This window comes from Cupressus sempervirens, chromosome 8 (assembly GCF_028749045.1).
Source record: "Cupressus sempervirens isolate cs-2001-9-10 chromosome 8, ASM2874904v1, whole genome shotgun sequence".
Taxonomy (NCBI): domain Eukaryota; kingdom Viridiplantae; phylum Streptophyta; class Pinopsida; order Cupressales; family Cupressaceae; genus Cupressus; species Cupressus sempervirens.
The window spans coordinates 464452072-464465002 of NC_143125.1; the positions used below are offsets into that span (position 1 = coordinate 464452072).

The 12931-nt window shown below is 34.7% G+C and overlaps 1 protein-coding gene across 4 annotated transcripts in view; it reads left to right on the forward strand.

Annotated features, from left to right (window-relative positions):
* LOC149543245 (uncharacterized) overlaps window positions 1–12931 on the forward strand; it is a 245324-nt gene that overhangs the window by 21932 nt on the left and 210461 nt on the right. For 2 of the 4 annotated variants that reach the window (XM_089798096.1, XM_089798095.1), the window contains exons 4-6: window positions 3956–4168; window positions 4252–4726; window positions 5067–5119. In XM_089798096.1, coding sequence (XP_089654222.1) covers window positions 3956–4168; window positions 4252–4726; window positions 5067–5119 — 741 coding nt within the window. The remainder of the gene's footprint in view (window positions 1–3955; window positions 4169–4251; window positions 4727–5066; window positions 5120–12931) is intronic. The other 2 variants (XR_016355608.1, XM_089798094.1) reach the window with 1 other exon arrangement.

Genomic DNA, 12931 nt, shown 5'->3' on the forward strand with positions numbered 1-12931 from the left:
CCATCCAAACTTGTTAAATATCTCGGTATCCCCTTCTCCATTGAGCCCTCCTTAAAGGAGATGTGGAGTTGGATCAAGGATAAGATCCATAACAAACTTAACAAATGGCATAATAGATCTTTGTCTCTTGCGGGTAGAATTCAAGTGTGTCAGAAAATCCTCTCTTCTTACAACATATACTATGCCTCTGCCTGGATGTTTAATGATTACCAAGTGTTGGAGATTCAAAAAGCCATAAGAAATTATCTTTGGTCTGATGGTAAAGGGAATAAAAAGACTCACTCTGTCAAGTGGAGTTGGTGCCATGCCGGCAAGCTCCTTGGGGGCCTGGGCCTTAAGGACCTTAAGCTAAGTGGTCTTGCTTTGGCCTCTAAATGGATCTTTCATGCTTTGGAGGGAGAGGATCCCTGGAAAGTCTTGATTCGTAATAATATCGGGAGAGGTTATCCAAAAAAGGCTAAATTCTGGAAGGACCTTCCCCTTGCTGACCTCATTTGTGGTGATTTTCCTATCATAGTTCAAGGCTCTGTTGTGTTTAAGTCCATTTGGAAAGCTTGGAACCATGTTAGGCATTTCATCAATAATAAGGATTTCTTTGATAGTAAGACCCTCCATGGTGAAAGGTCCATTTGGTGGAACCTCAAGTTGGGCAATAAACCCCTTGCTCTTACCCAAGGCTGCTTTGCCAAAATATGGGCCAACTACGGGATCAAACAATTCGTTGATATCTTTGAAAAGGACACCCTTATCCAGTGGGAAGAGTTAAAGAATAAATTTAACCTTCCCGATTTTCATAAAAAGACTTATAATATGATTGTTAAGGCTAGTAAGGATATCCCTACTTTATGTCATGTTGACTCTAATAGTTATCTGAAAATTAAATGGCCTGGTGGTATCACCATTTCCAAACTCAAAGCTAAGGATATTTACAAAGTTATCAATCAAAATGAAGATATTATTAGTCATATTAATAACATTTGGTATACTGATCTGGACATTCCCGCCTGGAAGAAACATTTTGATTATCTCTGGAAAAGTTCTATTGATCCAAAAATTAAATGTTTTAAATGGTTGCTTATTCTTAGTAAGCTTCCTACTAGAAGCTCTTTTTCTGATACTGATTATTGCAGCATTTGCAGAGTCCCAGAAACAGGAAGACATATTTTATTTGATTGCAGTTTTGCTAAAGAGGTTTGGTTAATGTTTGGTATAACTATTCCCTCTACCTTTAATATTTTTGAAATTATTACTGGTTTTATTTCTAATGCAAAAAAAGATGTTAACATGTTTTGGGAGATTCTCTCAGCTAACATTTTGTGGCAAATATGGAAGTGCAGAAATGAAGAAAGGGTTCAAAATATACCCAGGTTGCTTACTGAGTCTTTCCGAAGTTTCACTTATGTTAAAATTTTTTTGCAGGTCCAAATTACCATGAAATCCAACAAGTCAAAGTTTAAAGGGCTTCTTAAAGATGGTCATGATTTGTTCTTTGCTAATGAGGTAAAGAATGGGCACTTATGGAGGCAACATTTGGATACTATTCACATTTTTAATCAAACTATTAAGTTCATCAGCAAGGAGGTTAAGAGGACTCCCCATAACTTCACTGGCAAAATGAGCTACATGCTGAAACAAATTCAAGATCAGAAGAACATGGTATGGATGGAAGGCTCAATGGGTTGGATAACATGGATGGATATGTTTGAAGACGTGCTCCATTAACTCCTCCTTCTCTTTCCCTTTTCTCGGGTTGTTTGTATTTCCTCTATTTCATTGTGAGGCTTGTCCTTTGATTTTCTGATACTTTGCAAATTTTTTGTTTAATTTGAACTTCCTATACTTAATACAAAAAAAAATAGCAGTGAATAATTTTACTTTTTTTTTTCATTTTAAACATAAGTATTTACAATGTTTAATATGAAAACCATTTGTAATTGTTAATTTTTTGGAAAAATAATATATAAAAATTGAAAAGTTAAAAAATTGTCATATAGCTTTTAAAAATATAATATTTATATAAAACATCAATATTTAATATGAAAAACATTTGTAATTGTTAATTTTTTTAGAAAAATAATATATAAAAATTGTCATATAACTTTAAAAAATATAATATTTATAATAAACATCAATGTTTAATATGAAAAATATAATATTTATAATAAACATCAATGTTTAATATGAAAACCATTTGTAACTGTTAATTTTTTAGAAAAATAATATATAAAAATTGAAAAGTTAAAAAATTGTCATATAGCTTTCAAAAATATAATATTTATATAAAACATCAAATAAAATGAATTGTAATTGTATTTGGTAGAATTAGAGTGCATTTAATAAGTGTCATCACAATAGTAATTATTGGACAAGTAAAATTTATATTTTAGATAAATTGAAAGCTTCTTTTTTGTTGTCTTCAATGTTAATTGTATGCACCAATTCTAATCAATTAACTGACAAATCTGACATGGAAGAGAAAGTCTTGATCAACACAAATTTTGTTCTATCATTTAATTTATAATATTCCATATCTAATTTATAATATTCCTTCTTATTCTTTTCTTAAATTGCCATAATTTAGAAATATAGATGATTTAATTTCTCCTTTATTAATTATATGATTTAGAAAAGTATAAATCAACTCTCGTTGTTGAACAAAAATGAAATTTTCTTCAACTTAGAAACTTAATAATAATTAGAAAAAATTGGAAATCTAGTATTAACCAGAAACAATAAGACATTTAATAGTAATGAGAAACAACTATAAATTTAATAATAATTAGAAACAATTAGAAATTCGGTAGCAATTATATATGTAAAACTATTGAGGTTACATATTGTAAAACTATTGAAGTTACATATTGCAATTATTAAATTGGGGGAAGTATCATCAAATTTTCTTATTCAAGCAAATATCATATCAAACATAGTAATGATATTGATAAGGACAACTATCCCATAAATTTAATAAGATATTTATTAATTCTATCAAATCCTATAAACCCAAAGGAAATATCAAATATCAAATATCATAATTCGTAATAAGAATGGGGAAGTGAAGGTGATTTTCTGAAATTTCCAAGCCAAGATAGAGTAGGTGCATTACAGTCAGAAACCTCATTTCATTGAAAGTATTACTATTGTCATTGTGGGAATACTGAAACTCACTGGAGATATTATAGCTGTAGTTGTTGGAGGATAGTTTCACAAATGGCCATCTATGCTCAGGACCTTGCCTTTAAATGTGTGTACACTGTTTATTGATTTAAGCACGCACAAATGAACCAGACAAAACAAACAATAGCAGGGAGAGACAAGACTATTATGATGGTGAGAGATTTGAGGGTGGAGAGTTTTGGAAATCCTATGCAATTACAAAAGATTTCGGCATTCATTTTTCTTTAAAAATGTAAACAAAATAGAAAATCTAAGGAAAACTAAGTAGCAGAGGAGTACTTACATACCTTTTGCCTGGGGAAGAGTGGGGAGGCAGATGGTTCGCCAGTCACAGCTGCTAATTACAAAAGATCCAAGCGAAGGTTACAAATTGAAGAAGAACAAACGTATCAATGTTTTTGGGATTGAATTAAGCTATATGCTTATTTTGCTGTGAAAACGTAGAAGCTTCCCGCTTATTTTTGGAGAAAGTGGGTGTGTCATTTATTTCATGGCGTCAAACTTTGGTGTGTCTTGCAGCCATTGCAGAGATCCGATCTGTGTTGAAATAAATTGCCAAGTTGGCAACGCCCACCATTTATGAGATAAGTTGTAAGTAGTTGGCAAACGCGTATCATAGGATCTTCTGAATCGCGGGAGGTGACGTGCAGGGTCGCAGATGGAGATCACGGTCAGACTCAATCAGACGTTTCACTGACGGGAGGGCAGGGTACGCCGCAGGGTACAGGCTAGGGCTAGCGGCTGGGTAAACAAAATAGTTTACCCTTTAGCCGTTGCCGACAAATTTGGCTTGCCTCAGAAAGTCCACCCGGCGACAAATGTTAATGCCGCACAATTAATTAAGAGTGACGAATCTGACAGCGCTCAGAAACTTCTCCCTTACCGTGATTTCCTGCAAAATTGGGACAAAGATATATTTCGTGAACCTTTCGCGGATTTCACATTGGAAGGAAGCGATGGAGGAACTGTGAGGGCTCATAAGGCCGTTCTGGTATGTTAGAAACCCTCGCCATTTACAAACCCCAAATTTTAATTATTCTATAAGATGTTATATTTAAATGTGACTTCTGGCAGGCAGGGAAGTCCAGTGTTTTCAAGACAATGTTGAGGGCAGGAATGTCCGAGTCTATGAGCGGAAAAGTGAGAATTTCAGATATGACATCTACAGAATTGCATCCATTAATTGATTTTTTGTATACGGTTAAGGTAAAGCAAAGAAGCTTGGAATGTCATGGGGTTGCACTTTACAGGGCTTCTCATAAGTATGATCTGCCAATTTTGACGGCTATATGTGAGTATTCTCTTGAAAGGAATGTGATCAGAGATGTTCATGGAGTTTTGGATCTTGCTGTAACTCATGGAGTGGAGAAATTGCAGAAAGCTGTGTTGCCATTTATTTTCACCCGAGCTTTCATTGACAGCAACCCACCCACTTTTCTGTTAAAAACCCTGCGAGCGGCATCCGAGTTCGAATGCTTTGCCGAGTACCGAAAGGAGGATTCTGAAGCGATTTCTTCTCTTATGGAGATCGCTTTCTACCGTGTGGCAGGTATACCTACACCATAATAAGGAATTGTGTTTTCATTATTTTAATTTTCGAGATATTGAATTATTGGATCAAATTGTGTGCAAGATCCAATTTTTTTGATGTCTTCTGTCACCTTTTTTGGATTGTGTGAATTTGATGTTAAAATCTTGCATATGATTAAAAATTATAATATCTTGATATTATTTACTGTCAATTTTTTTTTTAGATTGTGTGTAATTTGATCATAAAATCTTCTATACGATTAAATCTAGAAATTCTAATATCTTAGACATTATTATCATTAAATGACTTGTTTCTCCACTAAAGAAAATACATATGCTTTATTTTTTTTGGTGCTTAGATCATCTTGATGACGCACACGAGGGGGTCGAAACGCCAAACAATGTGTTACTAGTAAGTTGAAAAACCACCACCTCTTGGTCAAGTGACTTTTTTATTCCTGGTTAGTTCCTGCCTATGGCAGGAATATTTATGCATTCATGTAGGTGTTATTAGTCTTATTAATCTTACCAATGAGATCAAAGTATTTTTTCATTTCTTAAACATATTTAATGTTTATTTTCAATAAGTCATTTTTCAAATATTTAAAATAGTATTTATTTCACATTTCATTGGTTGCACTCAATTTAGGCAAGGAGAAAATTATTTTTTCCAAACAGAAATTAAGTGAAAATTATTTCAATAAATTGGCGCCGACATACCCAGTACATATCTAATTTTAATAAATTGGTGCCGACATACCTAGTGCATATCTGTCCCAATTAGATTTCTACATTTGTGTTTAGTTGTTCGGAATTAATTGAACGCTCATAAATGATCGCCTTTATCTCCATCTTTCACCTACCCAAAAATCTCTTTATTTGTTTTTAACTAATTCTCTACATTTGTATTCGATTATTTCTCTGCACTCTGACAACACAAGGAAAGGGACCAACTAGCATTGGCATTTCTAATAGTTTCACTTTCTTCAACCCTTAATTTGTTGTCTATTTTTTTTGGTTTAATTTTCATGTGCTTTGAGTGTGTAGGTGGATTTTTTCTGAGCAATTTTCTTGGGTATGCCTTCGAATGCCATAAAGCCCTTTCTTGGTTCTTCAACTTTTGATTTTCGCAAGTAGAATGCACAAATAGTTGCAGACTAACATGTTTTTGTCTGTTTCATTGTTTTGTTGTGCTTGGGTTTCGTATTTTTTTTCTTGCCATAGTTTCGATTATTACAATAATTGTTGCATGGTTTTGAGAAACCTTTGAACAAGTGCAACAAAAATTATCAGAAACTACAGGCACAACACCATATTTGTAATGCCCTGCCCGGAGATCCTTGGAAACAAGGGTGAAATACAAGCAAGATATATATATTTTGAACAAGTACGAAAGCACAAGCCAACCATCATATGTGGATCATAACGATCGCAATGGAAGACTAACCAACAACCAACCACCAAAGATCTCCAAGCGTCACCACTGACTAAAACATAAACAAGAAAACATAAGAGATCGATCGAGCTGAAAGACAAATGTTGGCTCCTGAAAATTGGCTAAGTTCGAAATCCTGAAGCCTTGAAATTTGGCTAAGTTTGAATTTCTGGAGCTCTAAAATTTCCTAGAATCTTTATCTTAGCCCATAGAGGTCTGGAACCTATCTCAAAAGACTCGTCGCATATATTAAAATATATTTTAAGTATAAAAAATTAAATATATTTTAAACCCCATAGGAAATCTGTTTTGAACTAGGAAGGTGTAAAACCTAAAAGGGTATCCAAAACCAACTTCCGAACTTTTCTCCAACAAGCTAGATAGCCCTTGTTTTTTCTGCGAGAACATTCCCTGCTAGAATTCCACGTGAAGAAGTACATCATGCCGCATGAAGAAGTGCCTTTTCGCACAAAGAAGTGCTCAAGGGTGCGAGGAAGTGTTTGGCCGTACAACCAAGACACCCTAGAACTGGTGTAGGGTTTCGCGCGAGAAAGTGCTGAGCCACACAAAGAAACCCAACATGTTGAGCGAAGACTTGCATCCTCGCACAAGAAAGTGCAACCTCGCTCGAGATCCCAAATCAACACGCAAGAACAAAAAGCATAAAAAAAACTAAGGAAACTAAGAAACAAAGTTCTTCCACACCAGGGAGTACCGGATCCACATTTCGAGGCAAGAACACTCGAACCACATCTGAAAGACAAAAAGCTGGAAATAACATCTAACCATCTAATCATACAGCAAAGGAAAAGGATAAAAGGGAAACATCGCAAAGTACTGAAAGCAACATTGCAGTAAACAGAAATAACATCGCAATGAGCAGTACAAACTAACTAAATACGCGGTTCCTCCCAACCGTCAATAGCATCATAAGACCATCGTGGGCCCTAGCCATCCCTCGTGCGAAACATCCCAAGCCACTGACCAGATCGTCGGTACTATCGTAATAAGGACATCACTACTAACACATGTTATAACAAGCATAAGGAAATCTAACATGCTAGAAGTAAAGCATAAGATAATCCTACAAGTAGATAACATCACCTATCACATGCTAATCATCATAATAAGGAAATGCGTCAAATATAACATCATCTAAACATGATATACAAGCATCCCAATGAAAGCATAAATCATAAGAAAGCATACTTCGAAACTTGAAGTACCAAGTGAAAACATCTAGCAACGGTCGTGCTAGAACAATAGACCGTCTCTATATACCGCTCCCTAGCAGTGGTGAAGGTAGCTACGCCTCCCAACCATGTGGCACCCATAGATCCACACCTACTGTGCTAATGGAGATAATGATCCAACCAACAAACATACGCAAAGCAAACATCCATAGCTAACACACACACCAGGCAGTATGATGACTGAATCCACAACATAGACAATGCATAAACTTCCTGGTCACACACCTCAATGGGCTACTAAGTAGGGGCTGACATCATGGAGAGTCGCTTGGCATCGACAAGCCCAAGCTCGGATTTGTGCGGACTCAAGTTCCCAACGGAAGGCTTTCACACTGAAGCATTGTTTTATTATCTTAAATTTTATTACCACCTAGTATTGATTTAGTTATCACTTACTTAAAACTTCCTCTGCCAATGCTATGGCATCATGACACCAGAGTGTGAGATAGAAGCCCCCTCCATATGCTACCCTACCTTACCCATGCTCATCCAATGATGAGAGCCCGTAGGCATGCAAATTCCCAACCCAACCCCAATGATCATAACTTCTGGAAGTACCACGAAGATTGGGACTTGCAAGTCACCCAACAAGTGTACGTGCACGTATTGGTGTGTGGCGCACTACCATCACGAAGATCATAACACAAGGACTGGATGAGAATACAAACAGAAAGTCATTCAACTGAAAACAAACTCAGGAGGACGGATGCAACACGCATCCCAATGCAACATAAAAGTGCAATAGTGGTTTGATTGATATCCGAATGGATCATTCAGGTCCACGATCCACATTGTGCCGAGAAAACCTGAGAGAATAGGGTGGCACACAAAATGAGGTAAAAACCCCAAAACTGAATTTTTTTTGAAATTTAAACCCTTTTGACCTTTGGGTACAAAAACCCCAAAAATCCACTAATAAATGAGTTTGGACATCATATGCAAAAATGGCCAGCATAACAGCTCAAAACCCCAAACCCCCATCTCGAAAACAAGGAAAACGTTTGTACCTAATCAACCAGGTAGAACTAGCAAACAACAACGGAGGGGAACACTGGTTCTCAACCTCCTAACATTCTGCTACAAGAAACAAAAGCTTAAACGGAGCAAAAATGACAAAATGGGAAGGCCCTACTTCACAACAAAAGGGGCCGAAACTGAAACCTGCAGAATAAAATAAATATCCCACCGAAACTGTTGAAAATGACGGCAAAGAAAGAACTCCCCGAGCCGAATCCAACAAGACTGACCTCGCGAAAAAACCCACGCTCACAGCTCCTAGAACAAATAGAATTCGAATCCTTCAGAAGAGGATTCTTAAAAAGCTCTCAAATTTTCTATTTCAAAAAGTTGGAAGTCAATAATAAAATCACTTTTTAATACTTATTCACTTTTCAAGTGAATAGTCAATTAGGGAAAATAGCCAACTAGAGTAGCTAGACTTCGAATCAACCCAAACGAAAACAGGTTATTCTCCATAACGAGAATTCACCTAAGGCAAAGCTGCTAGAAATTAAATCCGAAAAGATTTAAAACTCGAAAATCCAAAATCACAGAAAATCACTCTAATACTTTCGCGACAAAGCGAACTTCTAAATGCACAGACATGCTCACTGGTCTAATCACATAATGCAGATGAGTTCGGATTTACTAATCACCGAAAGGTTTTAATTTAAAACAATTAAAATAAGGATACGTCAACCATATAGGGACGACATTGGTAAAATATGAACAACTGAATCACTAACTCCACATGCCACCGCCGGGGATATAATTCCTGCACACTAAAACACACAATCAAGTGCAATTGCATATAATGTAATAGCCGAAGCAATTAATGCATTAAAGAACTAATTAATTTATTTACACCACTCACATTCGCAGAAAGCATAAAGATACATGAATGAAGTAAATAGCCATAGCATAAAATCCAACTCATAACATAATCAACAAATATGCCCAAAAAAACCATATAACCAAATATCATTATAGATCTATTGTCATCTCAAAATGGTATCTACATGCAAATATGATAAACTAAACAACATAGCAGTAAAGCATCTATGGTACTGAATCAAAGTATATCATCTGACCCTCAGGTCAACTCAAAATACAAATAACAATAAGAGTATCAAGTATCTCTCGAATCAAAATAGACAAGGTACAGATTGTAAACACAAGAGGCACTACAGTATTGCCTACTTTAAATATTTGTTCTTCTAGCTAGCTTAGGTGATTGTAGCTGAAATAATCTATGCCTTATATGCAGGCATTCCATGGGAGCAAAAACCTCGCGACTAGTATGAAATACGATAAATAGGCCATGTTAAATCTGTCTTCTGGCAGTTGAAAATCAACGGTTGGAGATCCTCATCGCATTTGCTACACTAGGGAAAAAAAAAATTAAAATCCCCTTTGCATGAACTTCTCAAATAGAGTGATTATGAGAAATGTTCTTTTACAAATTAGATTATATCCTGCAAAGATATTAGCAATTTATCCTAGGCCTTTGAAATTTTGTTTCAATTCAACATCACAAATCACTTTGGCCATAATGCACAAAAACAATTGATTGAGAATGAAGACATATTTTAAAAGAACCTTTAAAATACCGACCAAGCCTTCATTTCCTTTGCCACCTGTAAAAAAACCCAAAAGCTTAAATCACGGGAAAATTTATGGGATCAATGAAAAATAATAATATATGGGATCGATGAAAAAATATATGATTATTTGATTGATACTTCAAAGACATGGCAATGGCTACCCAGGCAGGAGGATCGACTGCCTGGGTATGCCCCATCCGCTCATGCCATGCCATACAACCATTGTGACTTGTTCCACCGTACTTACATCACTGTAGTTCAGATTTGATTGTTGTCTAGTACTCCGTTCAGGTCGGGATTAACCGGCAGACTCGAAGCTTTGATAGCTTCGATGGCTAGCGTTGGCCCGGTTGTGACTCATCTCAGTCTTTACGTTCACCGTTAACAGAGGCGTTTGTTGAATGAGAACAAATTCAAAATTTAAACTCACTTACCATTCCTGCCCACTGGCTCACGGGTTAAGTTACCACTGTGCAAAATATTGCTTCGCCAGATGTTGCTCTTCTCTCCCTCATTCGCTCTCATAACTATTTCCTTCTATTGTGAAAAGATGCCTTGTAGAGGAGAAAGAACTGTTTGTGTGAGAGAACTGCGTTGTTTGCACAATGTGGAAGGTGATGCGAATTGTTTGATAGACTGCTTCATAGAATTGTCTTTGTATGGAATGCCTTGCTTGCAGAATACCTAGGAAGAGGATTTGAGGAAAAGCGTTTGAAATCTTACTAGAAATTTTTCTTTGCAGGTCTCAATCTAGATTCCTCAATCTTTGGCAAAAGGCTCAAACTTTGGAATTTTGTCAAATCCACTAGTTGCAGTTGCCTTGGTAAACGTATGCAGAACGTAGAAGTAGGGAGATGTGAACTGGTCAACATAATACCGCCCTCACAACAATATGAGTTTATAGAATGCCCTAGTTGCAAGATATTCCCTATAAAATATTTGTTTCAAAGGCTTCAGAAACGTTCAAGAAATTCCAATTGATGGGGGGTAAATGCAGGCTCTACAACCTTTGCCACAGTCCTCAAGCATTTAGCTTGTGTAAATGCAGTTTAGTTTAAAGATGACATATGAATGAGATGTTCAGCAAATATATTTACATCATAAAAAGGGTAAAAATATACATGTAGAAGGCTTGCCAATATTGAAAAAATTAGTATAGAGATTCTACAAATCTATGTTGGATTTGATATAAATCATATGATTATCAGACCCAAAATATAGTAGATTTCTTTTATTCATCGATTATTTCTAGAAACAAAAATAAAATATCGCAGATAAGAATGCCTTATTAGGTTCAATGAAATATTTCCTTAGAAAGAAAAGAATGTCGTCAAGCTAATCATTCAACTCAGAGCCAATGAATCTAATTAGATAGTATTTCAAAATGATGAAAAGATTACTCGATGTATCTAACAATATGCCGATAAGTATGGAATAAGTCATAGAATTAAGAAATGCATGGTGATCAAATATGTTAAAAATAATTCTAGAAGGTATGTTAAATATGATTATTTTAGAGAAGAAAGATAAGGTTTGTTAAATATGATTATTCTAGAGAAGAAAGATAAGATGTAAAAAAGATCAAGGAAATAGATAGGACTCAAGAAAAATTATGAAACCAAGTTATATACTAAGAGGAAAATCTAACATGACTAATTAGCATCTACATTTCATATGACCACATTGTGGTTAATGATTATAAAGAATTGAAAGGATACAATGCAACACACAATCAAGCTTGTCTTTAAAGAAAAAATAGAGATGTAGAGATAATGAACTATGAAAGAGTGTCTTAGAGTGTATCAACAATCTTAACTCATGAAAAATATCTTACTTCGTTGTTTGCAAATTTTTATTTACTTTCCAATCAATATTTAGTTAAATATCGCAAATCTAACTCCATTTCACAACATTTGTTGATCACACAATTTGGATGAGGGACATGTGCACTACTTTGATCCATCAATATACAAGATTTTGTTTCAAAAAAAAAAAAAAAAAAAACCAGTATAGAGGAATACACAAATTTCTTACCTATTGCTAGGTAGATAGAATACTAAATAGTTTTGTTCTTCAAGAATTTGTCAACTTCATATAGCGTTTAGTAAGAAAGGAATTAGTAAAAGGTATACTACCTAGGATAACTTATGATATGATATAAATTGAGATTCATTGATCCATCTATACCACATTCATTCTCAAATATTATTTTGCACATTTAGCTAAGTACACATTGAAAAGCCATAAATGTTTGCATCGCCATTGATCATAATCATTCCCAAGGCTATGGAATACCATATAAACATTACTTACAATAATTTGAAAGAATTGAAATTAAATATTTGAGTCATGAGTCAAGTTTAAGCATTGTATTGGAATATCATTCAAATTATGTAAATTGTATATTTATAATTAAATATCTAAATCCTGAAAAATGTTCCAAAATTCCTTAGCCCATTATAGCATATTGAAATTCGTCTATGATGAAGAATTAATATAATTTATATCAATTTTGGATTGTCTATTGTCTCATTACGTTATATGGTCAAATAACTTATTTTAATCCTTCATCTATGACTGCATCAATGAGGCCTAACCTTATTAAATCTATTATTTCAAAGTTAATATATATTGTTTGATACTCAACTTGCATTTCCAACTTAGGGCTAGTGAAAAAATGAATGGAGAGATTATCTTTGCAAGATTCTAGAGAGTTACATTGAGTCTTTTAAGAAACACTACTCTACCTGTTATGGATGTAGTATAAGATCTTATTAGTTTTTAATCCTAGATAACTTCTCAAGTTGTAAATAAATTTTAGTCATAGAAGATAAACATAAAATGGATCACTCTTTCCTATATAGAAAATATAATTTATTCTAGGAAACAACGACAACATTGAAAAAATAATACCATTTTAAAATATCATGATG